Source organism: Balaenoptera borealis (genome assembly GCF_965194805.1).
Source record: "Balaenoptera borealis genome assembly, chromosome: 11".
Taxonomy (NCBI): Eukaryota; Metazoa; Chordata; class Mammalia; order Artiodactyla; family Balaenopteridae; genus Balaenoptera; species Balaenoptera borealis.
The window spans coordinates 360642-388556 of NC_138868.1; the positions used below are offsets into that span (position 1 = coordinate 360642).

Genomic DNA, 27915 nt, shown 5'->3' on the forward strand with positions numbered 1-27915 from the left:
CCCAAGCTCAGGGAGCGGCTCTCTCTTCCACCTCAGTCCTTTCTTCCCCTCCCTGGTCCTAGTGGTTCCCGCCAACGGGCGGGGTGGGAGGACCCCGGAAGCCGGCTTCATGCACTTCCGGGTCGAGGAGCGCGCGGCGGCGGTGGTGGCTGTGGCGGTGGTGGCGGCGGCGGCGGAGGCGGCGGCGGGGGCGGCGTTGGGGCCTAGTCGTGGTTCTCGTTCGGGCGGCGGCTGCGGCAGTGGCGGCGAGCGCCCGGTAGCGGCCGGCGGGGCGCGAGGTTCCGGGTACGTGCTGGGCCACAGCTTCCCTGGTGTCTGTTGCGCCCCGGCCGGAGGGCCGACCCGGGCGCCTCGCGCTTTGTCTGCGGCCTGCCCAGCGGTGCGAGGCCTGCGCCGCACTGGCCGCGGGCTGGCGGGCGGCGGTGACCGCCTGCGGGCGCAGGAGGCGTCGCGCAGAGGCTGGGAGGCCCCGGGCTTGCAGGCGGGTTTCCGGGGGGGCGCCTTCTTAGAGCGAAGTGTGACCTTTTGCTAACTCGTTTCCAGCTCCTGGTCGTCTTTGCTTTCATTGGTTTCGCCTGTGTTTAGACAGGCCCGTTTGGTTGACGGGATGGTTTCCCGTTCTTTAACCCACGTAGTCTTCACAGCAGTCTCTCGGGACTAGGTATTGGCCTTCCTGTTTTACTTACATAGATTGGAGCCCAGAGAGGTTAAGTAACTTGCCAACGTCACACAGCTCCTGAGTGCAGAGCCAGGGCCCTGTGTTAACTAACCCTAGCCCTGATTCGTGGCCTATGCTTTTTTTTTTTTTTTTTTTGGAATAATAAGGATTGTTTTACATTCTTGTCAACTTTCGCGTTTATATACTTATCTTGCTTTTGCAGCAGCAAGATGGTAGTTAGCCTGTGAGCCACATTTTGGCCAGTGGTCACTTGGACAGAACCTGAGGCTGAAGTGAGGTTTGACTTGCGACTTAGCACACCTTCCCACTCCCTGGACCACTCGGTATTTTTTCTTAGGAGAAGAATGTTGAGTCAGAATGACAACAGCTGGTTCCTTTTTTTGCACCAGGCTGGTGGCAAGGCCGTGACAGGGCCATCCTGACTTTGGTTCTCTTAGCAGCCTCCCAGCATGGACTCTTGGTGTCTGTCTCAACCCTGCCAAGACCTTGCTGGGCCCTAGCTTTTTGACTTCCGTTGCAGTTTACAGTTTCGAGGTCTTGTAGCCTCTGTGGCATGCGATGAATGAAAATTGAGAGTTGGCCCCGTGTGAGACGTTGGACCGGGCAGGCTTGCTCAGGGCCTGGTGATGGGCAGTCAGGTTCTGGTCCTGGCACAGCTGCCGGTGACCACACCGGGAGGTCTTTTGGTTCCTTAGTGATGGTTGGGATCGCAGGTGCTTTGAGTCCCTGAATTTGAAAAGAGGGAAATACTCTTTGTGGTTTAAGTGTTTCCCCTAGTTCCCTTAAATCTGAAGGCTGAGCAGGAGCTCCACAGAGCGCTGCCGGTGCTGCCGAAGGTGGCCAGCGGCCGGGAGGCTGTGGGCTTGCCTGCAGAAAAGGCTTCCTGGCCGTTGGTCTGGGACATATGAGCAGAGGTGGAGATGGTGGGTCTGGGCAGGCGTGTCTGAGCTGGGGCTGCCGGTGGGGCCAGTAGGTGCTAAGCCAGGGTCCCATTCGCCCAGTGTTCTGAGTGCAGGGTTCCTTACAGAGGAAGGGGGGGCCGGGGGTTGCTAACGGTGGTCTCTTCCTTTGTGGTCGCACAGCGCTTGCTCTGGAAAGCACCTTCAGAGGCTAGCCGGCTCTTCTCCCTGGGTGCTGCCAGAAGTTACTGCGTGTGATGATAAAGGAAGGGAGGGCTGTCGGGAGGCCTGGAGGTGCTCCTCACAGCTGTGACGGAGAAGCCCGGGGCTCTCGGGACTGATCCCCACAGGTGCAGGGACACGGGGAGTCAGTCATCCTGATTCCGGAGTTGGTGTCTCAGGCAAGCCAGACCCCATCGAGGCCGCACTGACCTCTTACAGCTCTCTGAGCCAGGCCCTGCCACTGCCCCTGGCAGGCAGGCCTAGGTCTCAGTCACCAAGGGAGAGGCCAGGGGTTATTTGTTTGTGCTTTTGACCTTTTGCGTGTGAACTGTCCCTGGCTGTGCTCTGTTGTCTCCTTGGGGGGTTACATTTTCTGATTTTTTTCCCTGGTAGGTTCCTGGGTGTGAGTATTTACCTCTCTCATAGGCTGTGCTTCTCCAGGGCAGGACCCGTGCTGCACACAGTAGGGGCAGGGTAAGTATGAGAGCAGGTGTCCCAGAATGACAGCTATAGCCAGAGGATAATAGGTCTTCTTACCTGCAATGGGCTGCAGCCATGATGCTCAGGGGAAAGGTGTCATCCCTTTGGACGGACAGCGGCACCATCTCGTCGGATGGTCTGTGCGTCTCCAGCAGAAGACGTGGTCACGACGTGGGTACAGCACAGGGAAGGTCCCTGCTGTGTTGCTGACTCACCAAGAAGTGGGGTGCAGACCCTTAAGTTGAGTAGGACTGTTGCTGATTTTCTTAACCTTACGACGTTAGGTAGAAGAAAGGTGGTGGCTTCCAGGGGTTAAAAATTTCAGTTGACTACTTCCAGGTAGAAGCATCATATGGCAGTTGGCAGTTTCATGACATTAACATGCCCTCACTATTTTAGAAAACATCGTCCCAGAATTGGGCTTCGTGTGGGAAGTGAGGCATTCCGGGGTCTGAACCTGGCCTCAGCCCCATCAGGGGATCATTCTTTGGGAGCATCTGTACGATGGTGGTAGTGACGGCCCCTCTCCTTGTTTCTGTGATGCATGTGCAATACACAGTGTGTGGCCCACAGCCCACGGGAGAGAAGCCTGCATGTGGGATCCAGGAATGAGAGCCTTTGCTGGCTTCTGGGCACGCTGCTGTCAGCCTTACCCCCTGCCCCTGGTTCTTGCTTTGCCCCTCTGCCTTCCGGTCTCTCCTGTGACCCCTTTCCTTTGACCATGCAGACGGGACGTGGTCGGAAGCACACTGTGCCACCTGGATGGGGGCGGTGTTTCCTCACTGTGTGTCATTGAGGTGTTTCCTCTCGGGGTCACTTGGGAAGTGAGTAGCACTGATGGGAAAAAACCCTTATTTGGAGACCAAAGTCAGAGGCCCTGGTGTGGGAGGGTAATTGTGTCCCACTATGTCTGTGAGGTCATTGGTCTAGATCTTCTGTGTTATCCTGGCAGTGGCCTTGCAGAGTAGGCAGGACAGGCATCCCCACTTGGAGATCAGGGGCCCAAGAGCAGGTGGACACGGCAGCCAAGAGGCAGAACCTGGCCTCTGCTCCTCGTGGCCCCGTGCTGCTCCGGGCAGTCCGGTGACTTGGCGGTGCCCTGTGGATGCACTAGGGCGAGGTCAGAGGAACCTCAGTGGGTACCTGTGGCCTCCCAGCCATAGTCAGGCGCGCGGAGCCTGGGCTGGCCAGCCGGGGCTGAGAGGGAGGTGCCAGGGGAGTGCAGGGAGAGGGCCCTGCTTGGCACCGGGGCCTTCTGGTGACCATCCCCCACTGAAAGCGCTGCTTTGCCTCAGCTTGTGATAAGCCATTTCTTTCAAGCCTGCCCTCGGGGTACCTGGGGAGTGTTGAGGTGTGGTAGGTGCCTGACTGAACAAGAAGGTGGCCAGTCTGAGGCTCAATTAGGTTCGTTATGAATCGGGATCTGACTTTGAACGTGGCTCTGTAGATAGGAGCCAGTCTTTTTTGTGTGTATGCACAGTTTTGAGCGTATCATATCTCCTGTGCTACGGGTGGACACGTGTCACCAGGACGTGACGTGTAGAGAGTGACTGTCGCTCTCTCGGCAGGGAGCTTTACGTAAAGCTTGGGACACAGGGGAATTACTTGACCCTGGTTTCTTTCAGAGCTGAACTCCAATGTGCAGCAATGGATGACGACAGCCTGGATGAGCTTGTGGACCGAAGCCCAGGGCCCAATGGCCGCCCGAGACTCCGTCCTGCCGCCCTGACCAGCGATACTGGTGAGCCGCCCTCCCGCCTCTCCACACAGAGCTGGGGAGCAAGCGTTCATGCCTTGCTCTTCAAGTGCACAAGCGGCACGTTGTTTGGTGTTTATTTTTAGTGCAATCAATACAGATGTAAATCGAACAAAAGATGCTGCTTTTCCCTCCCCACGTCCCCATGCGGCCCCACCACCCCCCATCCCTGGGGGCAGGTGTCCTCTGAACACCTCTGTGCATCTTCCAACCTGCCTCGGCCATGACGCTGCCCCCCGGGTCTCTGTTTACCTGTCCATGTAGAAGAAAGCAGTGATGCCCACAGCGGGGGCTCTGAGGACGACACGTGCGGTGAGCACAGTGACGGCGAGGACGAGGAGGGGGACCTGGAAGACGGATCTGGTGAGGACGCTGACGTTCGAGCGGCCCTTGTGTCCCCTCCCTCGTGACAGGGATTGCTGTTATAAAATGGCCTTGTTGAAGTTGCTGTCTTAACCGTGCTGGCCACCTGGGGCTGTGAACCCTGGGGGTGAAACTCCCTAGCACGGCGGCCTTGTCTGGCAGTCCCCTGCAGCGGGTCTCGTCTTCAGCTGGGAAGCTGGCTCGCTTTGATGTAGTTGGGCTGATGGCACAGTGGATAGGTCTCTTCCCTGGTGGCGGCAGGAGGTTAAAATGCCTGAGAACAGGGAGCAGTGCGAAGGGCGTTGCCAGGAAGAGCGCAGCCGGACTGGACCTGCGGGCAGAGCGGTCCCCCAGCCCCTGCTGCAGGGCAGGGGTAGCATGAGCTGAGGTTTGCCGGGACCTAGGACCACCTGACCAGGGAGCCACCTGACCCCAGGGACCACCTGGGCAGGATGGCGGTGCCTCCTGTGGCTCTTTCTCTTTGCTCTTGATGGAACCCCTGAGAGAACTGGTAGATGCACGGAATGACTTTATTAAGAAATTCCCAGGCTGTTTACATTGCTTGATGTTTGTGCTTCTGAACTCCTGCGCAGGGAGCTTTGCTTTAAGGGGAGATAGTGCCGCCTGAGGACCTCGCGGCACCTCATTCCCTGGCCTTCCCGGGCACCCTGGCTGGTACGTGTCCTGCGGGGTCCCCAGGCTGGACTGCCCTGTCCCAGCCCCTCAGAGGGAGCCACGCTCAGCCCCCTCCCCACACGGCACTGGGCTTTGGAAGCTTGGCTTACGGCTGCTTTCCTTCTGACAACAGCCGTCCACTCAGGACTTGTGTGGTCCTGAAGCATCTGCCTAGTCTTTTCATTACAGTCCTTGGGCTCCTGTGTTTATGAACGTTAGAATGTTCCAGAAAGGTAACCCCTCATGTGTGGGACAGTGCTTGTAAAGGAAGAGCATTGACACAGCACATCAATGTGAGTTTGCTACCGCGCGTGTGTTGGTGACATATTCTTCCAGAGTTATTTGACTTCTGTGCAGGCACGTGAAGTTCTGTGCTGAGTTTGCAGGTCACGTTGTGGCTCTTCGCTTGTTTCTGCGGATGGGCTTGGGGCTTGGGCACAGGCATGTGGCCTTGACCGGGCTGGAGGCAGAGGACATCAGATCTTTGTCACTTCATCCCTCGAGCAGAGGTTTGAGGCTCTACTGGAGGCCAGAGGATGGGAGCTGCAGGCTGGAGGGTGGGCGGGAGCCCAGCCGGGTCTTCTCTGCCCGAGCTAACTGCCTAGCAGCAGAGACAACGGTGTAAAGGAACAGTTAGGTCAGGTGATAGATGCCAAGAGTGTGTTTACGGGGACGTCATGGGAATGGGGAGGCCTCGGCCCCTGTGGGCCCAGGCTGGTGAGGAGAAGCTTCCAGAAAGACACATCTAAGCTGTGATCTGAAGGGCAGGAGGGTTAGCCGGAAAATGGGGGACATGGGCTGGCGGGGAGTGCTGTGCAGGGACAGCTGGCGCAGAGGCCAGTGCCCAGCAGGCCCACGGGTGGTGAGGTGCCTGGCGGTGGGCAGGCACCTGGAGGCCACGGCCATAGCTGATGGGCAGTAAAACTCCACCGGACACCCCTAGTTTTCCATGCTGGTCTGTGAAACTCACGGGCAAGGAGCGTATCTCTGTGGCTGGTGAGAACTTAAGAGGTCTCAAAGGTAGTGTCTTCAAAGGGAGTTTATCTGCATCCTTACAGCCCTGGTATCTGCCACGTCCCCCTTCCCTCGGCAGCTCTTTCTACTCATCTTTTTGCTTTTCCTGTGCTAGTGTTGATTTCCTGAAAGTCACTTGCTTGTGTCGCTGTTTGCTCAGTTTTCAACTTTAGATACGTGTTATCTGTTCAAGTCTTAGGATGACACATGAGGACTTGGGACTCTGACCCGCTGCCTCAGCCCGCTCTCCAGGCGGTGCACACGCGTCCTGGTCTGCTCAGCTCGCAGCCCCTCCCTGCTCGGCCTCATCTCTGCTCACTCCCAGCTCTTTCCAGTGTGGCCCTGCCCTCCTCGTGTGAGCTGTGCCCTCACCTGTGCCGGGTTCCCGGGCGTGCCGTGCCGCCAGCTGCCACGCCAGGCTGGCACCCATGTCTGCACCTCCCTTGGCCTGGTCCTTCATCTGGTTGGGGCCTGGTCCGGCAGCCCCTGAGACGGGGTGGGGAGGCGGGTGGCCCAGGGTCTTGGCACCTGCCTGTGTCTTTAGCCGCCTCTCCGTTGGTGGTCGCTGCCCCTCAGACACTTGAAAGGTGTCCTCCGTGGGTGGGACACGGCAGAGGGGTCAGGTGGCCCTCAGACGGCCCGGTCTCTGCCTTCCCTTCAGTTCCTGAGCCTTCTGGAATTCCGGAGGAAGAACCAGACCCTCCGGCCTCCACCTGCTGCTGCCCCCTTGCCCTTAGCCAGGCAGGAAGCTGAGCAAAGTCATGCTCCAAAATTTGGTGGACACCAGTTTTGTTAGTTTTCTCTTGGTTTGTAACAGATTGTCACGAACACAGCAGCTGAGACCACGTGCTCAGTGTCTCAGTGGTTCCATGGGTCTGTGGTCCAGACACCGGTGGCCGGTCCTCTGCTTGGGTCTCACCCGACTGACATCAAGGGGTCACAGGGCTGCCGTCCCCATCTGAGGCTCATGGTGCTCCCCAAGGTCACGGCTTGTCAGCAGATTTCAGATCCCTGCGGGCATGGGGCTCCGGTCCTGTCTCTGGCCGGCTGCCAGGGGAGGCCCTCATCACTCAGCTCCTGGGAGCCACCCCTCAGTGCACAGGCCGCAACGTTCTACAACCAGCCAGAGAAAAGTGCTTTTAAAGAGCTCATTTGGTTTTGTTCTAGTTTCCCTTTGCCCTGCGACAGCAGGGTCTCGGGGGCGTGTAAGAACCCTGCCTGCCACACCCCTAGCCTGTTTCTCCTGTCCTTGTGAAGTAGCGCATTATTTCAGTGGAGTTCAGCGGGGAGAGAAAACTAATGCACATGTTGATTCTGCCTTGGTGAACTGAAAGTGTCTCCTTCCTTTTCTGCTGGCCTAACCCCAGCCTCAGAAGCTTTCAGAAATTGATCAGGACTGTTGTGGCCAGCTTGCTGGGTTAGGAATTTATGCTTTCTAATCCCCGAAGCGAGAAAAATGAAAGACCTGTAGGAGAGGCCTTCCCTGAGGGCCGTGGCTCACTGACACTGTTTTGAGAAGGGTGTTGACGGCACATGGTGCCCTCTGGAGGCCGCTGCGCTGAGCCGAGAGGCGGGCTGGCCCCTGGAGGCTGCCTGCCTCATGAGGGTTCTGATTCGGCTCCAAGTTGGGGGGGTGGGGCTGGTGTCCCCCGAGCTTGGAAGCAGCTTCGGGTTAAAATGCCCGGTGACATCTGTCCTGGTTGGGGCTGCAGGAGCGGGTCTGTCCCTCGTGTGTGGGATTCAGGACCCTGCTCACCCGAGCGTGGCTGCAGTTTGCATGCCTCCTGTACTCCGGGTTTGTGGACTTGTAACATTGCCTCTTTGTCAAGGTTCCGAGGATTCCGAAGAAGACGGCGACGACGTGGACACGTTAGCAGCAGCAGCGGCTACTCGGGGGGCACTGGAAGCCAGCGGTGCATTTAACTCTGACGATGATTCGGAGAGCTGCCCGATCTGTCTTAATGCTTTCAGGGACCAGGCTGTGGGGACACCCGAGAACTGTGCCCACTACTTCTGCCTCGATTGCATCGTGGAGTGGTCCAAGGTGCGTGGCTTCTCTTCGGGCACTTCCTCCCTTCGGGCTGGCCTCTCTGTGTGTGTGACCCAGCCCGTGGCCGGCCTCTCAAGGGTCTGGGTCTCTGCTCTACAGCAGGAGTTGGAGCCCCGGGTGGCGTCCGAGCTTGACCTCTGCTTCGTTCGAGCTCTAGGCCCTCGGGGTGCCCGGTGAAGCTCACTGTGGGGTGATGTGCTCGTGGGGGGCTGGATCGGGAGGGTTGCTTATGGGCCACTGCCTCTCGGGGACCAGAAATCCTGAGTGGCCCAGGGACAGCCTGCGCAGGCCGAGTTGGCCGGTGCTCACGTGCTGAGAGGTCACCTCATAGACCCAGGAAAGCCTGAGTCATGTGACCAGCAGTAAAAGCACATGGGGTTCACCAGATGGTGCAGTGTTGCAGGGTGAGCTTTAGAAGCACTGCCCCCTCCCTACTTTCTGAACTTTGTGAAAACCTCAAAGAAGTAATGAGTCCAAGGATGCGTGGCCCACAGCCCCGTGCCCTTCACCGTCCTCGAGGACCAGCGGCCCTGCCTGCTTCTTTTCTATTCCCACCCTCACCAACTCGGACCCCGGGAAGGCAGCAGGTCTCGCCGCACCGCGCCTGCCCTTACCCAGCGAGGGTGACAGTAACGGCATCGCCTCAAGCACCCAGCCTCTTCTCCTCTGCCCCCTGCTTGCTGGCCAGTAACCCAGCTGTCCCGCCCACCCTTTGCCCTCCTCTTGTCTTAGCACTGACTGGCCCTCCAAGAGAGCCACTCCACATGGCAGGGATTTGATTTCTGTCTCTTTTCTTCACCGCTGTATCCCCAGCCGCCTAGCACAGGGCCTAGCCTACACAGACATTCTGTAAATTAGATTTTTAATGTAAGAGGATGTCTTGATTTCTAAATGAAATTATTTTCAGATGGTATTAATAGTGAAAGTGATTCTATAAGGTTGCAGTATGATTTTTCTTTCTTACAGAATGCCAATTCCTGTCCAGTTGATCGAACTATATTTAAATGTATTTGTATTCGAGCTCAATTTGGCGGTAAAATCTTGAAGAAGGTAAGTGTAGGCGCCCCCTTTTGTGTATTACATTGGTCCCCATCTCATGGGAAAACATGCCTTCAAAAGGCAAGTTGCTTTCCTGAAGTATTGGTTACGCGTGTTTTAGAAATCGACTAAAAGGCCGTTTGCGGCCATGAACGTGAAACCCGGTGCTGGAGGTGGTGCTGTGTGCCCGGCCAGCCTGGGCTCTGCATGGGAGCGGTTTCCCAGACTTCCTCCTCTCCACTCCCACACAGCTTTTCTGCACCTCCGAGCTTCTCTCCTCTTGAGCCACGGCAGCCACAGCAGGCAGGCAAGGTCGGGGTGTGGAGCCCGGACCTGGGAGGGGGGGGCAGCTCTCTCGGACCAGACCTGGGAAGGCGCACGGCAGGAGCATGAGGGCTGGGGGCAAGGTGTTTTCCTTGCTCTTAAAAGCGTGCTTTTGCCCACCTGCTGTTTGGGGACTGGGAGGCCTCCCTATGTCGTCTTCTGTGGGGGAGCAGCATTAGAAAGACTCGTTGAGGGAGTTCCCTGGTGGCCTAGTGGTTAGGCTTCCTCGCTTCCACTGCCATGGCCTGGGTTCAGTCCCTGGTCGGGGAAGTTCCTGCAAGCCACACGGCTCGGCCAAAAAGAAGAAAAAGAAAGACTTGTAGAGACTTGCCTGACATCTTCTCAGCGAGTCTTATAGCCGCAGATGTGCCTTTTTATGTGCGGAGCCGGGGATGTGCGAGGACTCCGGCTCTGGGTGAGCGGACTTCTCCTGGAGTCTTTGCTGGGGTCGGCAGCTCCCGTCCCATCCTGCTGGTGGAGCCTTCTGTGGCCTGCCCCGGGCGCTTTGCTCTTCTGCCCGGAGGTCTCTGGGAGCACTGGCAGTTTCCCCGCAGGCAAGCTCTGTTTCCTTGAGTGCCTGCCTCTTGAGTCCTTGGCCCCGAGTGCCTCCTGTGTGGGAAGGGGAGGCGGGCAGAGGGCCCACTTACACGCCAGCAGGTCCAGTTGGAGGAGATCCGAGAGCGGCTCAGACCCAGCACAGAGTCCAGGAGGCCGTGGGAGGGTCCCGAGTCCCTGGCTGGTGCAGGAACAAAGGCAGAGAGTGTGGCTCAGGCGTGTCACCCGTGGGGAAGTGAGCTGCAGAGGCTGTTTCTCGGTGGGACTCGTGGGCAGGAGACCGAGGCAGCCTGTGGAGGTGGCTCGGGCTGGCGGCAGCGATGAGGAATAGCTGTGATCGTCATGGGGCAGCACATGTTTGAGTCTCATTCTTTGGCAGTCACGTTTCTGTGTCTTTGCTTGGTCCTGGGACAGTTCTCGAGGGACGAGAGCCCGGCGCTTCCCTGTTCTCCACCCGCGTGGTCCGTGCAGCGTAGCCCTCATGTTTGGCTGTCTTGCCTGTCACTCCGCTCTGGGGCCCTTCCGTGGGTCAGACTTTTTCTGTTGAATCATTTTTTTTCTCAGGGCTAACTACCCTGAGAGGGTTAGAAAACATAAAAGTCACTGGTGTGTGTTAATTCAGAACCTCTGGGCCCATGGAGCCCGTGCGAATCTGCTTTGGGTCCATTGCAAACCGTGATACAAACGGCTCTGGGATTTGGGTCCCGCTTGCCATGTGCTGAGCACGCTGTCCTGTCCCCAGATCCCAGTGGAGAGCGCCAGGCTTGGGGAGGACGAGGATGAAGACCCGACCTTCTGTGGGGTGTGCGGCAGGAGCGACCGCGAGGACCGTCTGCTGCTCTGCGACGGCTGCGACGCTGGGTGAGCCCCTCCCGTCGGGCGCCCTGAGCTCGGCTCAGAGCTGGTCCTGTTGACCTGCTGGAGGGGCCTGCCCAGCCGTGCTTGTGCTCAGAGCCGCCTGCCCCCCGAGGGTCCTCTGAACCCCTGCGTCCTGGGCTCCGCGTGCTTCGTCGTCCCCCCCCCCCCATCGCTGTTTATACTCTCCACCTGTTTCCAGACGATATCCTGAGGCCGCTTGCAGAGATGTACCTAATACCTCAGGACGAGGGGGAGAGGCAAGAAATGGGGGTGTGGGCTGGCTGGGCCGGGGGCGGACACGAGCGGGACCCACACTTTGTGCGAGGCCAGGGGCCGGGGCAGCCTCACACGGCAGGACAGCCCGGCTGCCAGCCACCCCTGTGTCCGTGGAGCCCCTTTCATTGTCATTCCTCAACACCGTTGGGTCCCCTGCTTCTCGTCAGGCCCTTTCCTTGTCCTGGAGCAGCACAAGCCCTGGAGGACGGGCACCTGTGGGGCCTGCGCTTGTCCCGGTGCAGACACTGCCTGGGCTGCCCACCGGGGCCCACTGCCTGCCACCTCCCTGCACTGAGACAGCAGGTCACCCTCCCCGGGCCTGGCAGCATCTCCCACCTTCCTCCGAGCCCCGTTCTCGGGGCTCACGCAGCTGAGAATGCGTTCCTCCCTCCTTTCTCGCCGGCCTCAGCCTGCATCTGTGTTCGGTGACGCAGTTGCCTGACCTTGGTGCTCCTTGCCCCTTTGGAGTCCCGGAAGTTGGCCGTGTCTGAGCGGGTCCCCTCTAGCCTGTTGTTGGTCTGGGGCTGGAGGGCAGAAGCGGAGCCTTGGGTGTCCTGCAGACCCGTGTGTCCAGCTCACGGCTCTTGCTGTCACACTCCGTGACCGAGTGGGGACACGGGGCCGCGGGGGTGGCAGCATTCAGAACGCTGCTCGCATGCAGACTGCACCCTTTTCCCCAGTGATGGTGGCTGCTCGGGGCGTGAGAAGGAAGGGCCTGGGACAGCTGGATGCTGCCTGAGAGCCCACACGTGGTGGGAAGGACAGGCCTGGTACTGGCCGCCACACCCCTCGGCCTGGCCTGGCCTGGCCCTCGTCGCCAGCCTTGCCTTCTTGGCCTGGGTTCCCTGTGCCAGACGAGCCTGTGTGCTTTCCGGTGGCCTTGAGGACGCTGGGGAGCCCTGGCTGAGGCGGTCGGAGCTCTCACTCACAAAGCCTCGATTTTCCCTTAAGCTTTTATCCCTTTTTTTTTTTTTTTCCTTTTTGCCTTGCTGCGTGGCTTGTGGGATCTTAGTTCCCTGACCAGGGTTTGAACCCAGGCCCTCAGCAGTGAAAGCACTGAGTCCTAACCACTGGACTGCCAGGGAGTTCCCCCCTTAAGTTTTTAAATGGCGCCTACAGTTCTTTTTTTTTTTAAATAGATTTTATTGTTTAGAGCAATTTTAGGTTCATAACAAAATTGAGTGGAACATAGCATGCATTTTTTTTTTTTAAATTGAGGTATAATTGGTTTATAGAGTTATATTAGTTTCAGGTATACAACACAGTGATTCAAAATTTTTATTGGTTGTGCTCTATTTAAAGTTATTATAAAATATTGGCTCTACTTCTCTGTGCTGTGCAGTGTATCCTTGTACCGTATTATATACAGAGTAGCTTGTATCTCTTAATCCCATACCCCTGTCTTGCTCCCCGACTCCCCTCTCCTGACTGTTAACCACTACTTTGTTCTCTATATCTGTGAGTCTGCTTCTGTTTTGTTATATACGGTGGTTTGTTTCATTTCTACGTTACACATATAAGTGAGAACATAGAGTATTTGTTTTTCTCTTTTGATTTATTTCACTAAGCGTAACACTCTCCAGGTTCATTCATGTTTTTGCAAATGGCAGAATTGCAGTCTTTTTTATGGCTGAGGGTGTGTGTGGGTGTACACCACATCTTCTTTATCCATTTGTCTGTTCATGGGCACTTGGGTTACTTCCATATCTTGGCTTTTGTGAATAATGCTGCTGTGAACATTGGAGTGCATGTATCTTTTTGAATTAGTGTTTTCATTTTCTTAAGTACCCAGGAGTGGAAGTGCTGGATCATATGGTAGTTCTATTTTTAGTTTCTTGAGGAACCTCCATACTGCTCTCCATGGCAGCTGCACCAATTTACAGTCCCACCAACAGTGCAAGAGAGCTCCATTTTCTCCACGTCCTCGCCAACATTTGTTATTTGTGGTCTTTTTGATGAAAGCCATTCAGATAGGTGTGACGTGTTGTCTCATTGTGGTTTTGATTTGCATTTCTCTGATGATTAGCAATGTTGAACATCTTTTCATGTGCCTTTTGGCCATCTGTATGTCTTCTTTGGAAAAATGTCTGCTGTCTTCTGCCCATGTTTTAATGACTTTTTTTGAATATTTTTAGTTGTATGAGCTGTTTATATATTTTGGATATTAATCCCTTGTTGGTCATGTCATTTGCAAATATTTTCTTCCATTCAGGAAGTCGTCTTTTCATTTTGTCAGTGTTTCCTTTGCTGTGCAAAAGTTAAGATTTAAAGCTTAATTAGGTCCCATTTGTTTATTTTTTATTTCCTTTGTTTTGAGAGACAGATCCCCAAAAATATTGCTGTGATTTATGTCAAAGAGTGTTCTGTTAGTGTTTTCTTTTAGGAGTTTTATAGTTTCCAGTCTTACGTTTAGGTCTTTAATCCATTTTGAGTTTATTTTTGTATATAGTGTGAGAAAGTGTCCTAATTTCATTCTTTTACATGAAGCTGTCCAGCTTTCCCAGCACCGTTTATTGGAGAGACTGTCTTTCTTCAATTGTATATTCTTGCCTCCTTTGTTGTAGATTAATTGAGCATGTAAGTGTAGGTTTATTTCTGGGCTCTCTTTTCTGTTTCATTGTTCTGTGTGTTTGTTTTTGAGCCAGTATTGTACTGTTTCGATTACGGTAGCTTTGTAGCATAGTCTGAAGTCAGGGAGGGTGATAGCTCCAGCTCAGTTCTTTCTCGGGATTGCCTTGTCTGAGCCTACAATCCTTGATTATGTTAATTCTTTATATCACGTTCTGTTTCAGGGAGTTCTCTGGTGGTCCAGTGGTTAAGACTCCGCATTTCCAATGCCAGGGGGTCAGGTTCAATCCCTAGTCAGGGATCTAAGATCCCACATGCCGCGCGCGTGGTGTGGCCAAAAAAAAAAATTGTTTCAATTTTAGTAGTTTTAACAGTGACTCTTGGGGATTTTTGCAACTTCATCAAAAATATTTTTTGTTGTAAAGTATATTTATAGACTTATTTTTTTTATGTGCTTGAATTTAACAGATAAAGCAAGTACATAAAAATTGTGATAGATCTAAAACATTAAAACTGATAAAAAATATAGTGATTGGTATGCTTCTGAATATCCTCACTGCTAATATTTGCCATTAGCTAAATTTTCTTACAGTTAAGTCTTTCAACTAAAGTCACAAGTCTCCAAGTCTAAGATCACTCTGTTACTCATTTTTCTTTAATAATGGGAGATGCAACTGTAATTTTTTTTAATATAAATTTATTTGTTTTTATTTTTGGCTGTGTTGGGTCTTCGTTGCTGCGCATGGGTTTTCTCTAGTTGCGGCGAGCGGGGGCTACTCTTCATTGCAGTGTGCGGGCTTCTCATTGTGGTGGCTTCTCTTGTTGCGGAGCAGGGGCTCTAGGCACGCAGGCTTCAGTAGTTGTGGCATGCGAGCTCAGTAGTTGTGGCACACGGGCTTAGTTGCTCCGCAGCATGTGGGATCTTCCCGGACCAGGGCTCGAACCCATGTCCCCAGCATTGGCAGGCGGATTCTTAACCGCTGCGCCACCAGGGAAGCCCTGTTACTCATTTTTAAATGAGTAAATCACAAGCCTGTCTATAGATACATGAATATGCCAGATTCTTTCACTGTTATATGAAGCAAGGTACAGATTATTTGTGGGGGGTTTTGGCTTGTTTTTTTTTTTTTTGGCCGTGCTCCGTGGCTTTTGGGATCTTAGTTCCCCGACCAGGGATTGAACCCGGACCTTGGCAGTGAAATCGCCAACTCCTAACCACTGGACCGCCAGGGAGTTCCCCCATTTGTGTTTCATGTAGCGGTATGTATTCTCGAGGGAGGACCTCTCTGCCGCATGGCTGTGGCTCTCCCGGTGGGAGGAGGTCATCCTTGTGCGCAAGTGAGCGCTGCAGGCCGGTCCTGCTGGGCGACCATGGGGCTCTCCCGGGTTTGAGCCCTCATCCATCTCCTCCGTGGAGGGACTAGTGGGTGCCGACTGGCCGGGCGGGGTGCCTGTCACCCCCGCCAGCCTCCGCTCCCAGGCCCTGGGGCTTGGTGGCAAGAACAGGGTTGAACCACGCTCGATCCTGGGGACACTCTGTTAGAAGCTACCACTCAGTTCTTGGATGTTGTTCCTGAGACCATATCCTGGAGGATCTTCTCAGGCTGAAACCTAGTTGGGGTTCTGGGCACTCCCCGGTCCTTGGTGCCAGCCTGCCGCGTCCCAGGAGGAGCGGCCTCCTGCCGTCCGTCCCTGGGGTGCTCGGGTGAGGTCCAGCCAGGGGGTCGGGGCAAGCTTCGCCCTGTGGGTCTGTCTTGGACCCTCACGCAGGGCAGGGCTGTGAGCGGCACGTGGCTTCGAAGCCGAGTCCAGCCTGGGGTCGGGTGTTCAGTGTGGGCTCGGCGCTGGTTTCCACCTGGCTCGGCGCCATCTGGGACATTGGGATGGAGTTTGGAGGGTTCCGGCACTGGCGGCCCATGCCAGCGGTGGCTCCTCCCCAACTGCTTCCCTTGAGGACTAGTTAGAAGCAACTGAAAAGCAGATGCTGTTGGGCGGCGCTGCCGTGCACGGTGTTAGTTCCTCGGAGACTGGCCTCCCAGGGGTGGTACGTCCCCCACCCCGCCGCCATCAGGGCCCAGCTGCCGCTCTCTTAGCTCTGTCCTTCCCGGTGGTACGTCCCCTGGGGAGAGTTTGGCAGCCGTCAGGGTCCCCTTGGAGGGTAGAGGTGCCCAGACCTGCGGTGGGGGTCCGTCCACCCAGAATGCCGGTGGGAGAGTGAGAAGACAGGTGTCTGCAGCTCCAAGCGTGCAGGCTTCTGAGCAGGCGGCCTCCCCCGCGGCCTCGGGTGGGGGCGTCCAAGTCAGTCCTGGCAGAGCCCACGGTGCCCTCGGTGTCAGGGAGGGGGCGCTGTGTCCCTGGTCAGGACCCCACCCTCATGACCTCACTTAACCTTCGTCACCTCCACAGGCCGTCTCCAGGTGCTGTCGCATTGCGGGGTTAGGGCTTCTACATGTGGACTGGGGGCCACGAGATCCACAGCAGGGTGTGTTGTCAGGAGGCCTGTCATAGGGCTCGCTTGGTTGGGACAGTGAGGCTGGGGACACCGTCTCATTTCCTAGGTACCACATGGAGTGTTTGGACCCCCCTCTCCAGGAGGTGCCGGTGGACGAGTGGTTCTGTCCGGAATGTGCTGCCCCCGGGGCCGTCCCTGCTGCTGGTAACGCGCTGCCCCCACCCCCCAAGTGGCCCAGACCCTTCCTGTGGGGCTGGCCCCTCGTCCCGGGGAGATCGCCTCCGGCTCTCCAGCAGGGGTGGCTTTTGGTTGCACTCCTTGGGGGGACACGGGCTGGAGACGGGGGGTTGGCTGATGGGGGTCTAGGGGCCCAAGCTCCAGGGAGACACCCCCTGTGCCCCGTTTCCCGGAGCCCTCCTACCAGGGCCAGGGCTCAGCAGAGTGCACGTCAGCCCAGGGTGTTTTCTTCCAAGACGCGGGTCCCGTGAGCGAGGAGGAGGTCTCCCTGCTCTTGGCCGATGTAGTGCCCACCACCAGCCGGCTTCGGCCACACGCGGGGAGGACCCGGGCCATTGCCAGGACACGGCAGAGCGAGAGGGTCCGAGCGACCGTGAACCGGAACCGGATCTCCACAGCCAGGAGGATACAGGTGGGTGCTGGTGGCCTCGCATCCTGGCCGCGTGCAGGGAACAAAGCCAAGTGGGCCTGAGGCGGCGGCAGCAGTGGAGAGCTGGCCCTGGGGGGTGACGGGCAGTCGGGTCCGGCCAGTGGTCAGTGGCCCGGCTCATGGGTGCATCGTGGAAGCTGTCGGGGGTCCCCTGCCTTGCAGCTGTCACCTGCCAAGGCCATAGTACTGAACTGAGAGGGGCTGAGAGGACTTCGTGGGGAACGTGGTCCCGGGACCCCACCACAGATGCCCACAGTCCCTCCTGGCACCTCCGCCTTCCACTCTGAGGCCCGCGAGCCCTCCTTGTTCTGCATCCTTGCCCGGCCTGCTCTTCGGGAGGCCTTCCCAGACCCCACTTCCCACTGGGCCCTTGGGGAGCCCCCAGCAGCCTGCCTGATGTCTGCTGCTGCCAAGCTGAGGCGTCCAGCCTCCCGGGGGCTCAGGGGGCTCCTCGGGGCTCCCTCGAGGGGTCTGAGGCGGCTCCGGCCCCCCTGACCAGCGCCGTCCCGTGCTGTGCAGCACGTCCCGAGGTACCTCATGTCTCCTCTGCTGGACGAGACCATCGAAGCCGTGGCCGCTGGGCTGAGCACAGCTGTGTACCAGCGCCCCGGGCCGCGAGCCCCTGCCCGTCGGAGGAGGAAAGCAGGTAGGCCTGGCTCGGGCTCTGGCTTCCTGTGGTCACTGCCATCCTTGTAGCCTGGTTTCCGCAGACCATCGCGCAGAAGACCCTGCAGGCCCAGGGGTCTGGGTCTGGTCCTTCCCTCGGAACCCCCCGGGGTGCTGTTTATGCAGCAGCGCCCTGCATGTGCATCTCGGGGTGACACAGCCTCCCCGAAGTTGATCGGGAAGAGTCCCCAAGGACCTTGTGGAAGATTCGCGATGTTTTCTCTAAATTGGGCAACACACAGGTGAAGCCCCATGTCTGGCTTTTCTGGGTGGGAACAGCTAAAATGCTTAATTCAGTGTCTTCGCTGGTTTTGACACTGTTCACGTTTTCTAGTCCTTTTCTGTGTTAGTCTCGGTAATTTTGTCCCAGTAAGTTCCATTTTTCTTTGGTAGTCGACATCCCTACCTGGGGAGAAGCTTTCACCCCAGTTTAACATCCTCGGCGATTTCTGGGTCTGTGCTCCATTTATATTCATGGGTTGGAATTCTCCAAAGAAGAGCTTTCCTTTTTCTCCTTGACTATTCATTTAAACCAGTAGATGTGGTTTCCTGTTTCATTCAGTGGGTTGCAATCTGTGGTCTTTTAAAAATCAACATTATTGAGACATACGTTTTCTGTGATGAGCACATCCCTGGGCATATGGTTCCCGGTGAGACCGACGAGGCTTCCAGCCGGTGCCCCCATTCCCCAGGCAGCCCCTCCAGGCACCTGCCGTCCTGTCGTTGGCGCTAGCCGTGCCATCCTCGGTTCTCACTCGTGAGGTCTTGAGTGTGTACTCTGGTTTGTCGCTCAGCAGAGTGATTTCGGGGCCTGTGTAGTGGGTGTCTGGGGTTAATTTCTCTTCATTGGTGAGGCACACGCCACGGCATGGGCCATCCCAGCTTGTCCACCTGCCTGTGCCGGGCATTCGGGTTGGTTCTGTAATAAAGCTGCTGTGAGTATCTTGCCTGCAGGCAGGTGTTTCCGCTGCTCTGGGTCGGTAGAGAGCAGTAGACTAGTTGGCTCAAACCAGTGAACGTGTGTTGGAGGTGACGCACCCCTGCGCTCCCGTCAGCAACGTGCGCGTTGTAGCTGCGCCGTGTTCTTGCCCACACTCGTCCTCCCCACCCCCAGCGGGCGTGTGTGTGTGTCAGGTTCCGCTGCCCTGCGTGGCCCCACCGGGTGCCGAGCGCACGTGTGCTCCCGGAGAGCTGAGCACAGAGAAGACACCCGAGGGCTGCCGGTGGGCGGTCCCGGTTCGCATCCCCGTGTAGTGGATGGAGCCAGGAGCTGTACCCCGAGGTCACGCTGATCACTGCCTTGAAGTTCAGGATGAGAGAGGTTTTGCTTCTCGTATTTTCTGTCTGAATCTCCTCTCGTGTCCAGGGTCTCACTTCTCAGTCCCAGCGGTTGCTCCCTTGCATTTCACAGACCCGTCCCAGGATAAGAGCCGGAGGTGCTGCAGCTCCTGTAGAGACAGGCTCACTTCTCCCTTTGTCCCGAGTGGCCCCCACGTTTGGCTGTTACATCTTTGCTGTGAATATTTCACACTTTTTAAAAAAAATTATTTAATTAATTTGTTGGCTGCGTTGGGTCTTCGTTGCTGTGAACGGGCTTTCTCTAGTTGCGGCGAGCGGAGGCTACTCCTTGTTGCGGTGCGCGGGCTTCTCATTGCGGTGGCTTCTCTTGTTGCGGAGCACGGGCTCTAGGCGCGTGGGCTTCAGTAGTTGTGGCGTGTGGGCTTCAGTGGTTGTGGCTTGCGGGCTCTAGAGCGCAGGCTCAGTAGTTGTGGCGCACAGGCTTAGTTGCTCCACGGCATGTGGGATCTTCCCAGACCAGGGCTCGAACCCGGGTCCCCTGCATTGGCAGGCGGATTCTTAACCACTGCACCACCAGAGAAGCCCAGTGTTTCGTACTTTTTACAGATGTAGTCACACTGTGGAAGTGCAGGGAGACAGGAACAGCACCCCGTGACCGTCTTGCCGTGGCCTGGCAACTCCTGGCTGGGGCTGCTTCGTCTCTTTCCACCCCCTCCTCCTCTGTTGTTTTGAAGCAGATCCTCATTTTACCTGTAAGTGTCTCACAGTATGTTTCTGGAAGAGGGAGTCTTTCTTTTGATTTAACCACGAGGCCGTTGTTACACCCAAGGACATGAGCAATAATTCCGCAGCACGGTGAGATAGCTGGCCGGTGTTGAAAGTTCTAATTGTGTCACAAATTGTGATGGAATTAAAAAAAAATAGTTTACTTGAATCTCGAGCCAAAGGAGATCTGTGTTGCGCTAGTGGCTGCCTGTGAAGTGTCTCTGTGTCCTCTTGACTGGGGGCGATGCAGGGTCTCCTGTCCCGGCGCATCCCTCGTGGGCAGGTCTCACCTGCTCCGGCCGGGCAGCTGGAGCCCCAAGGCTGGCTCAGGTGCAGGTGGGCGTTTCGTTGGGTTGGTTGGGTGTTTGCAGGGTTGCTTGGGGTGGGGTTGGGGGTCCTCGCAGCGGGCAGCTCCGCCAGGCTCTCTGTTCACAGTCAGGCAGCCCCGGGGCTCAGGTCTCAGATCCATGAAGTCACGGAGGAGGTGAAGGAGAGGCTTCCTCCTGACGGGCTGCTTCCAGGAGTGCAGTTTCCGTGGACAGCACAGGCTCGCTGGCGCCTCCGTCTGTTTCCTTTGTTGAGCAGTTCTCAGAACCCCCGAGCTGCTTGTAGCATCCTTCAGTGGAGATCAGGTAGGGCTTTTAGCTTCATCGCGAGGTCACAGATTCAAGTGTAGCGGAAGTGCTTTAACAGCACACGTCTTCTTGGAACCTGCTGTTTCTGTGCTGGGGTTCCTGAGAGTTCAGGGGCGCCCTGTGGCTGCCATGGCTCGTCCCCAGTCAGCCTGTAGCGCCCCAGGGTGGCTGAGGGGGACGGAACGCTGCTGGGTTTGCAATGTAATCCTCAGGATGCGTTTTACTGGACACGTACCGTGAGGTCGTCTGTTTCCAGGCCTCTGGGAGAGTGCTTCTCCAGGGTGAGACCACCAAGTGGATACAGAGCTGGGAGCCAGTATTTCCTTTTACTTTTGATTATTAGGGTTTGTGTTTTCTAATTTAATTTTGTTTCATAATTGTGTAAAATAATCTGCTGGTTCTCATAATCAGGTCTACAGATCAAAGTAGGCTCAGACTCGCTCTGTCCTTGCTTTGCGCTGCCTTCCCCCTCCCCTCCTCTGTGGCGAAGTACGTAAAACCCTATAACAAAAAAAATAAAAAGAGGAAGGCCCCAGGCCGGGATGGACAGTTGTCATCCGCTGGGTCTTGGGGGGGACACGTGGGGTGGGGCGCACAGTGAAGTGCGCGCTATCAATGTGTTCTTTGTAGGAAGACGGAAGAAAGTGTCGGGAAGAAAGAAAACCCAGTCCAGATCGTCTGTGAAGAGCAGGAGCTCGGGGACGAGGTCCAGGAAACGCCAGGGTCGCGTGAAGAAGAGAAAAGGGAAGAAGATAAAGGTAGCGTCGGATGGGGGGGTAACACTGGGTGAGCTTCAATCCTGTGTGTAGGTAGATAGTGGGAGTCATAGAAGGACCCTTTTCTTCTAATTACTTAGAGGTTCACCGATAAATATGCACGTTTCTGCAGCACGGATTGAAGATAGGGCTGAGACAAGATGTGTTCTGGGTCCCGCAGAGCAGCTCCTGGGACCGCGGGGGGCGCAGGGGGCTGGGCTACAACCCGTCAAGGCGCTTGCTCCCTGGGGTGCCGGCACCCGGTGTGAGCCGGGTGGGGGTGAGGCCCAGGCGGGGTCCTCACGTGTGATGAGTACACGTGACCCTCAGGCTGCAGGGTTGTGGCCACTCGGCCCACTGTTTGGTGCTGCGGATTCATAGTTGGTTGGAATGGAGGCTGTAGATTTCAGCCCTGTGGATCAGTGTTTCTCCCTGTGTCCCCTGGGTTCAGAATGAAGCCACAGCTCGTTCCCGCATCGCACGGACGCTGGGCCTCCGCAGGCCAGCCCGTGGAGCCTGCATCCCCTCGGTGTACAAGCCTGCAGACCCCTCTCTGGGGCTGATGCGTGCAGACATCGGGGCAGCTTCTCTCTCCCTGTTTGGAGACCCCTATGAGCTGGACCCCTTCGACAGGTGACTGCAGAAGGGGGAGTTGGGGGGGCTCACTCTTTTCCTAGGCCCATGGGCATGTCGCCCCTGGTGGAGGCCTGGCTCACCCTCAGAATTCGCATTTGTGAAATTCCTGCTTCCGAGTTGTTCTCAGAATTCTGTACCTACTCGTCCCCTAATTTGGAGAAAAATCTAACTCGCACGCCTGCCCCCCACCCCGTCCCCGCTCAGAGACTCGGGCAGCTGCCGACAGAAAACCGCTGCCTGGGGCCTGGGTTCCTCGTGTTGAGTCACGAGGGCTGCCGTGGGGGCAGTGCTTAGCCCGCCTGTGCCACGCGCTGCTGAGAGGTGGGGGTGGCTCCCTGGGCCTCGATGTGCAGGCTCACCTGTACCCTTTGGCCTGTGTCCTCCTCCAGCAGTGAAGAGGCATCTGCGAGCCCTGCTTCCCCTCTGAGCGCCAAGAGGAGGATTCTGTCCCGGTCAGCCCTGCGGTCGCACCAGCCCGTGGCCAGGCCCGTCTCCGTGGGGCTGTCCAGGTGTGTCCTGGGGGACAGGGCGGTGGGGCGGTGGGGCGGGGTGGGGCCCCAGGCGTGCAAGGGCCGCGGGCTCCGTGTTGGGCTGGCGCTCTGCCACACGGCACCCACAGCCTCTCCTGTGGCCTGTCCTCTGGCTCTTGGGTGAGGAAGTGCTGCGGCCAGTCCCAAGCCAAGGGCGCGGGGACGGGGTGATAGCCCCAGAGGCTGCCTCCGTGTGCCTCGCGCTGCTGCGGAGCCCACAACAGGGAGGGGCCGGGCAGGGAGCCAAGCTTTTTCCCTGTGTGACCCTCCAAAAGAAAGACTTAACCAACTCAACCAGTCGGCGTTGCTCACGAGCTCCTGCCTGTCAGTGAGTGGAGCCGGGGCCAAAGCCTCAGACGACTCCACCCCCCCACCCCATCTTCCTTTAGTCGGAGCTGCCGGGTGGGTCTCACCCCTCCCCTCGGGGCCCCTGCCTGCTGCCTGGGTGTGGAGGCGCCTGGGCGGGAGGGCCGTGACGGCTGGGCCTGCCCCGGGTCTGCCCTGCAGGAGGAGCGCTCCCGCCATGGCGCCCCAGCCGGAAGTGGACGCGGACCCCGGCCCTGACCTGCTGGGGAGCATCCTGTCGGGCCAGAGCTTCTTGATGATGAACGGCGCCGACATCGTCATCCACCGCGACGGCTCCCTCAGCGCCAAGAGGGCAGGTGAGGAGCCTCTGCGCACGGCCCGCCATCCCCACCTCTGCGCGCCTGGAGATTAGGACACGCGTTCCTCCAGGGACACGTGTGGTGTGACCCAGCGGCTCTAGGGTTTGCTTCCGAGTGACGGGTGAGGGTGCTGAGGGACTGAAGATACCTGTCCCATCGCTTTCTGATAACACATCTGTTGGGGGAGTTTCCAGGCAGCCCACAGGCCCTCCTTGCTGTCAGCAGCCGCCGTCTGTTCTCACAGCCCTGGGAACCAGCGTGGAGCCCTCTCCACGGACCTGGGCCCCAGCGGGATTCGGGCCTGGGGGGGTCTGGCCGTGGAGGGCAGGGTAGGCTGCGTGGGCACGGTCAGTGGTAGACTGGGGTGCTACCCTGTTTTCATGTGTCCATCACGGGCTCAGGCCCCTTCTGATCCACAAATAGCGTGAAGATAGCGTGTGCAGCAGAAGGGGCTGGTGGGCAGCAGCAGAGCGAGCCTCCGGCCCCTCCCTGCGCCCAGCGCAGAGCGAGCGGGAGTGGAAACCATGCACCGTTGGGAGGGCGTTCTGAGAAAGGTGGAGCTTTTTAAGGACGGGGGTGGGGACTGATGGCTGTTTGCTTTTTGTCTTTTAGCGCCAGTTTCTCTTCAGCGAAACTCAGTTGGTCCGGCCAGAGGGGCAGAAGGCGCCGGGTCTGGCCCCTGCCTGCAGCCCAGAGGGACTCAGCCAGGAAGCGGGCCAGAGAGCTTGGGGTCCAGCTGTCCAGGCAGGGCCGCCCCGGGCACACCCCCGGCCCCACCCACCCCCGCCCATGTCCCTGCGCTCACGTTGGGGGCAGCTGTGAGACTGGACTCCTTGGTGACCCCTCACTCAGGCCAGGCTCAGACCTTGTCCAGCGTGAGCAGACCCAGCTTAAAACAAAGTGACGGCCCCCGATTTAATGGCGACAGCAAGCACCCTCCGCCTCTTAGGTCTGCAGCATTGAAGACCTTGAATGGTAGCTCTGTTTCACCTCCCGAGAGCACGGTGCTGGGACAGGCCCCAAGACCAGCTCCCAGGAGGACGGACATCTCCGAGCTCCCCAGGATACCAAAGATCAGGAGAGACGACAGGCGGGTGGGCGAGGTCCCCGCCGGCGGGCAGAGAGTCGAGATTCCCAGCTCCTGCATCAGCCGGCTGACGGGCAGGGGGGGCCCCGGGCAGCCTGGCTGCGGCACCAGGGCGGAGGGTGAGCCCAGCAGCAGGGGTGCTCAGGAGGCCAGCACGCGCTCGGGGGGCGGTCCCCAGCCCCCTGCCCCGCTGGGCCCCTCCCGGGGGAAGGGTGTCGGCGCCACCTTCGAGAGCTTCAGGATCAACATTCCGGGGAACACAGCCCATTCCGGCCGAGTCCTCAGCCCCGGCTTCTGTAACACGTTCCGGCCCGTGGACAGCAAGGCGCAGAGGAGAGAGAGCCCGGCACCCCTCCTCTCCGTCAGGAAGACGAAGCAGCTCAAGAGCGAGATCTACGACCCCTTCAACCCCACGGGCTCTGACTCCAGCTCGGCCAGCAGCAGCCCCGAGCACCCAGGCTCCGGCCTCCTGCCCTCTGAGATCACGCGCACCATCTCCGTCGACAGCCCCAAGGCCCCCGCGCTGCCGCCCGTGCGCTGCGTCACCTCCTACACAGTGCAGACCGGCGTGGGGAAGGAGCCCGAGCCCCCCCAGGGGCCCTGCGGCCTGCCCGAGCTCCAGGGCGAGGAGGAGCCCGCAGCACAGGCACAGAGGCCGTCCCCGCCGGAGCCCTGGGGGGACGAGGACCCACCACCCCGCAGCTCCTTCTTCGGCTCAGAGGGGCGGACGGTGACCTGTGTGACTGCGGTGGAGCCGGACGCCCCACCCAGTCCGGATGCCCTGCCGGCGACCACCCACAGGGTCGTGGAGCTGCGGTCCCCCACCCGTTCCCGCTCCAGGTCCAGCTCCCGCGGCGGGAAGAAAGCCCAGAGGCCGAGGGCCGCCACCAGGGAGCACCGGAGGGCCCGCTCAGGGTCCCGCTCGTCCCGCTCGGGGGACAGGAGCTCGCGGTCCGTGTCGCCACCAGCAGGTGAGGGCCAGGCCAAGAGGCACCAGCCCAAGGCCCGGGATCGGAGGTCTTCCAGCGACCGCTCCAGCAGCCGCGAGCGCACCAAGCGGAGGAAGGCCAAGGACAAGAGCAGGGAGAGGAGGAGGGGCTCCTGGGGCCGAGGTCGGCGGAGGTCCCGCTCCCGCTCCGGCAGCCCCGGCAGCTCCTCCCACGAGCATCGCGAGGGCAGGAGGAAGAAGAGGCGGAGATCGGGGTCCCGGTCTCGGGGGAGGGAGTGCTCGCCCCCCAGCAGCCTGGAGAGAGCCCGGAGGCCCAGGCACCCCCGGGAGAGGAGGGAGCGGCCCGACAGGGAGAGTGCCGCGCGGCTCCGAGACAGGCGAGGCTCCCGGGAGAGGAGGCGGCGTAGGTCCAGGTCACCCAGCCCCGAGCACAGGCCCCGGGAGCACCGGCGGCCTCGGTCCCGCGAGAAGCGCCCACGGCCCCGCCCCCACTCCCCGGAGAGGAAGTTGGCCCCGAAAGACGCTTCTCCGGCACCCCTTCCCCAGGGGGAGCCCAGGCTGGACAGGGAGCCCCCGACCAGGCCCCTGGCCTTGGCAGGAACAGATGCCTTGCTGGAGGGGCCCGAGGCCAACAAGCCACCCGCAGAGGTCCCCCCAGTCCTGGAGGTGCCAGCCGAGTACCCCCCCGAGGATCTGGATTACGGTGACTCCGTGGAGGCAGGGCACCTCTTTGAGGACTTTTCAAGTGAAGCCATCTTCATGCAGCTTGATGACATGAGCTCCCCGCCTTCCCCGGAGAGCACGGACTCCTCCCCAGAGCGAGGCCTCCTGCCCAGGCCCACTGGGCCCCTGGCTGGCCAGCAGCACGACGCTGGCCTGGCCGTGGCCGTCATCCGCAGGGAGGTGTCTCGGATCCACGGTGAAGATGTGGCGCAGCCCCTGCCCAGGATGGAGTGCCCTCAAGAGAAGCACTTGCTCCAGCAGGATGCGGCCGAGGCAGCCACAGCTTCCTGCACTCTGGGAGGCCAAGCCATGGGTGGGGGGCCAGCGGGGAAGGAGGAGGGCCCCTCTCAGAACCCCCTGCTGCGGGCTAAGGCGCTGGTGAAGAGAGTCACCTGGGACCTCCAGGAGGTGGAGAGCGGTGCCCCGGCTGAGGACAGAGGCCTGCGTGAGTAGGCGCTTGGGCGGGGTGGGGCAACGGGGCAGGGTACAAGGATGGCTCAGAGCGACCACCACGGAGTCTTCTCCCTGGATGGCTCACGGGCCTCCTTGGTCATGCAGGGAGATGGCTACGGCCTGACCTGTGGTCCTTGCTGCTGGGATGCTTTTCTGGAATTTTCCAGCCAGGAAACAGCCTTCTGGCGTGGCCACAGAGCACCCACCCCCCTGTGTTGGCCCTCAGGGACGCCGCTTCACAGGCTGCAGAAGCCCTGGGAAACCGAGGACGCGGGCCCCGTGGCTGCGTTCCAGCAGGCTCCTTTCTCTGAGCCCCCTCCCCCTGGTTATGTGCTTCCAGAGCTTGGCTTTCCTGATGCTGACCCTTCTCAGGTGGGCGCCTGGGCTGGAGGGATGTGGCCTTGGGCTCAGGCCACTGCGAGCTGGGCCGGGTCGGGGCTGAGGGCCTCGTGCACCAGCCCCTTTCTGCTGGGGCTTTTAGTGGTTCGGGAGTGGGGGTTGGGAGCGCGTTGCCAGGGGCACTGGGGCACCGAGCTCTGCGGAGGCTGAGCGGGCTGTGCTCTCGCCCAGGTACGGAGCCCGAACCTGCCCCCCGCCCCGGCTCTGCCTCCGAGCGCCCCGCCGTACGCACCTGTCAGCCAGCCCGCCGTCCAGTCCCTCTTGCAGGGGAGCCTGCCCCTGATGGGCTGCGGGGCGGCCCAGAGCCCAGCCCCGGTGCCCACCGTCCTGACTGCAGCCTCAGAGCCGGCGGGTCATGCTGCCACCGTGACCACTGCCGCTGCCAACAGCTCCGAGGAGAGGACAGCTGCTCCCAGGCCAGCCTCGGAGAAGGCCAAGAACGAGGAGGTGAGTCCCGCCCCTCCTTCCTCCAGGGACTGGTGCAGGCGGGTGGGTGGGAAGCCAGGGGCCAGTGGTCTCACAAGTGTCCTCCCCCCTAGTACATGAAGAAGCTGCACGTGCAGGAGCGGGCCGTGGAGGAGGTGAAGCTGGCCATCAAGCCCTTCTACCAGAAGAGGGAGGTGACAAAGGACGAGTACAAGGACATTCTGCGCAAGGCTGTGCAGAAGGTGGGCGTGGGGTCTGTGAGCCCAGAGAGAGGGGCTCCGGCCCCGGGGTCGCTCGGCCACATCCTGGCCGCAGCTTCAGGCCAGTTGTAGCCACGCCTCATTGATGCTTGGGGGGTGTAAATGCTGGTGTTTGTGAGGGGCTTACGACTGTGTCGTGATTTTAGTTAAAGAGGCTAAATGACACAAGATGTTTAACCTAGCTCACAGGTAGGAAGTGAGACCCTGAGAGATGGACATGCCAGCTGATCTCAGTGGGACCCTCAGCAGCCCTTGAGGTGGGCAGAGCAGGCAGGCGCACGTCAGGCTGCCTGCCGTCCCTCACAGTGTGGTCCCCAGGGCCCCATCCGCACCATCTCTGACCATGTGGGTGTGAAGGGACATCCGGGTAACTGTGCCCCCCTCCCCCAGATCTGCCACAGCAAGAGTGGGGAGATCAACCCCGTGAAGGTGGGCAACCTGGTGAAGGCCTACGTGGACAAGTACAGGCACATGCGCAGACACCGGCGGGCCGAGGCCGGTGAGGAGCCGCCTGCCCAGGGTGCCGAGGGCTGAGGCCCGCCCGGGGCCCTTCTGGCTGGAGCAGCCGGAGCAGAGAACTCCGGGCACACCCGCCCTCCCGTTTTCAGGGTTCCTGTGATCGCACGTGGTCTGTGCACCTGTCTTGCTCACAGTTTAAAACTGGACTTTTTTATATGTATATTATAGAGACACACTGTTCCCATTGTGTTCTAATTTATCAAAAATGGATTATCTTTAGAAATGTGTTGATTGGCTCAGTACTTGAAAGGCGAAGCCTTTGGTGATGAGAA

The 27915-nt window shown here is 58.8% G+C and overlaps 1 protein-coding gene across 8 annotated transcripts; it reads left to right on the top strand.

Annotated features, from left to right (window-relative positions):
• The first annotated feature begins 110 nt into the window (after positions 1 to 110).
• PHRF1 (PHD and ring finger domains 1) lies at positions 111 to 27869 on the top strand. 8 transcript variants are annotated; one of them, XM_082340675.1, is made up of 20 exons: positions 114 to 285; positions 2194 to 2274; positions 3906 to 4021; positions 4301 to 4399; positions 7918 to 8132; positions 9105 to 9188; positions 10798 to 10916; positions 11113 to 11170; positions 16350 to 16413; positions 16683 to 16858; positions 17396 to 17522; positions 20872 to 20999; positions 21448 to 21629; positions 22025 to 22141; positions 22670 to 22824; positions 23440 to 26031; positions 26266 to 26411; positions 26610 to 26885; positions 26978 to 27106; positions 27515 to 27869. In XM_082340675.1, exons 3-20 carry the CDS (start codon positions 3928 to 3930, stop codon positions 27656 to 27658), a joined length of 4905 nt encoding a protein of 1634 aa, XP_082196801.1. In that variant the 5' UTR covers positions 114 to 285; positions 2194 to 2274; positions 3906 to 3927; the 3' UTR covers positions 27659 to 27869. The 8 variants fall into 8 exon arrangements, with proteins under 8 accessions (XP_082196806.1, XP_082196801.1, XP_082196800.1 ...); XM_082340674.1 differs by having other exon boundaries at positions 115 to 285; positions 22022 to 22141; XM_082340678.1 differs by having other exon boundaries at positions 115 to 285; positions 2227 to 2274; positions 22022 to 22141.
• Positions 27870 to 27915: the final 46 nt, after the last annotated feature.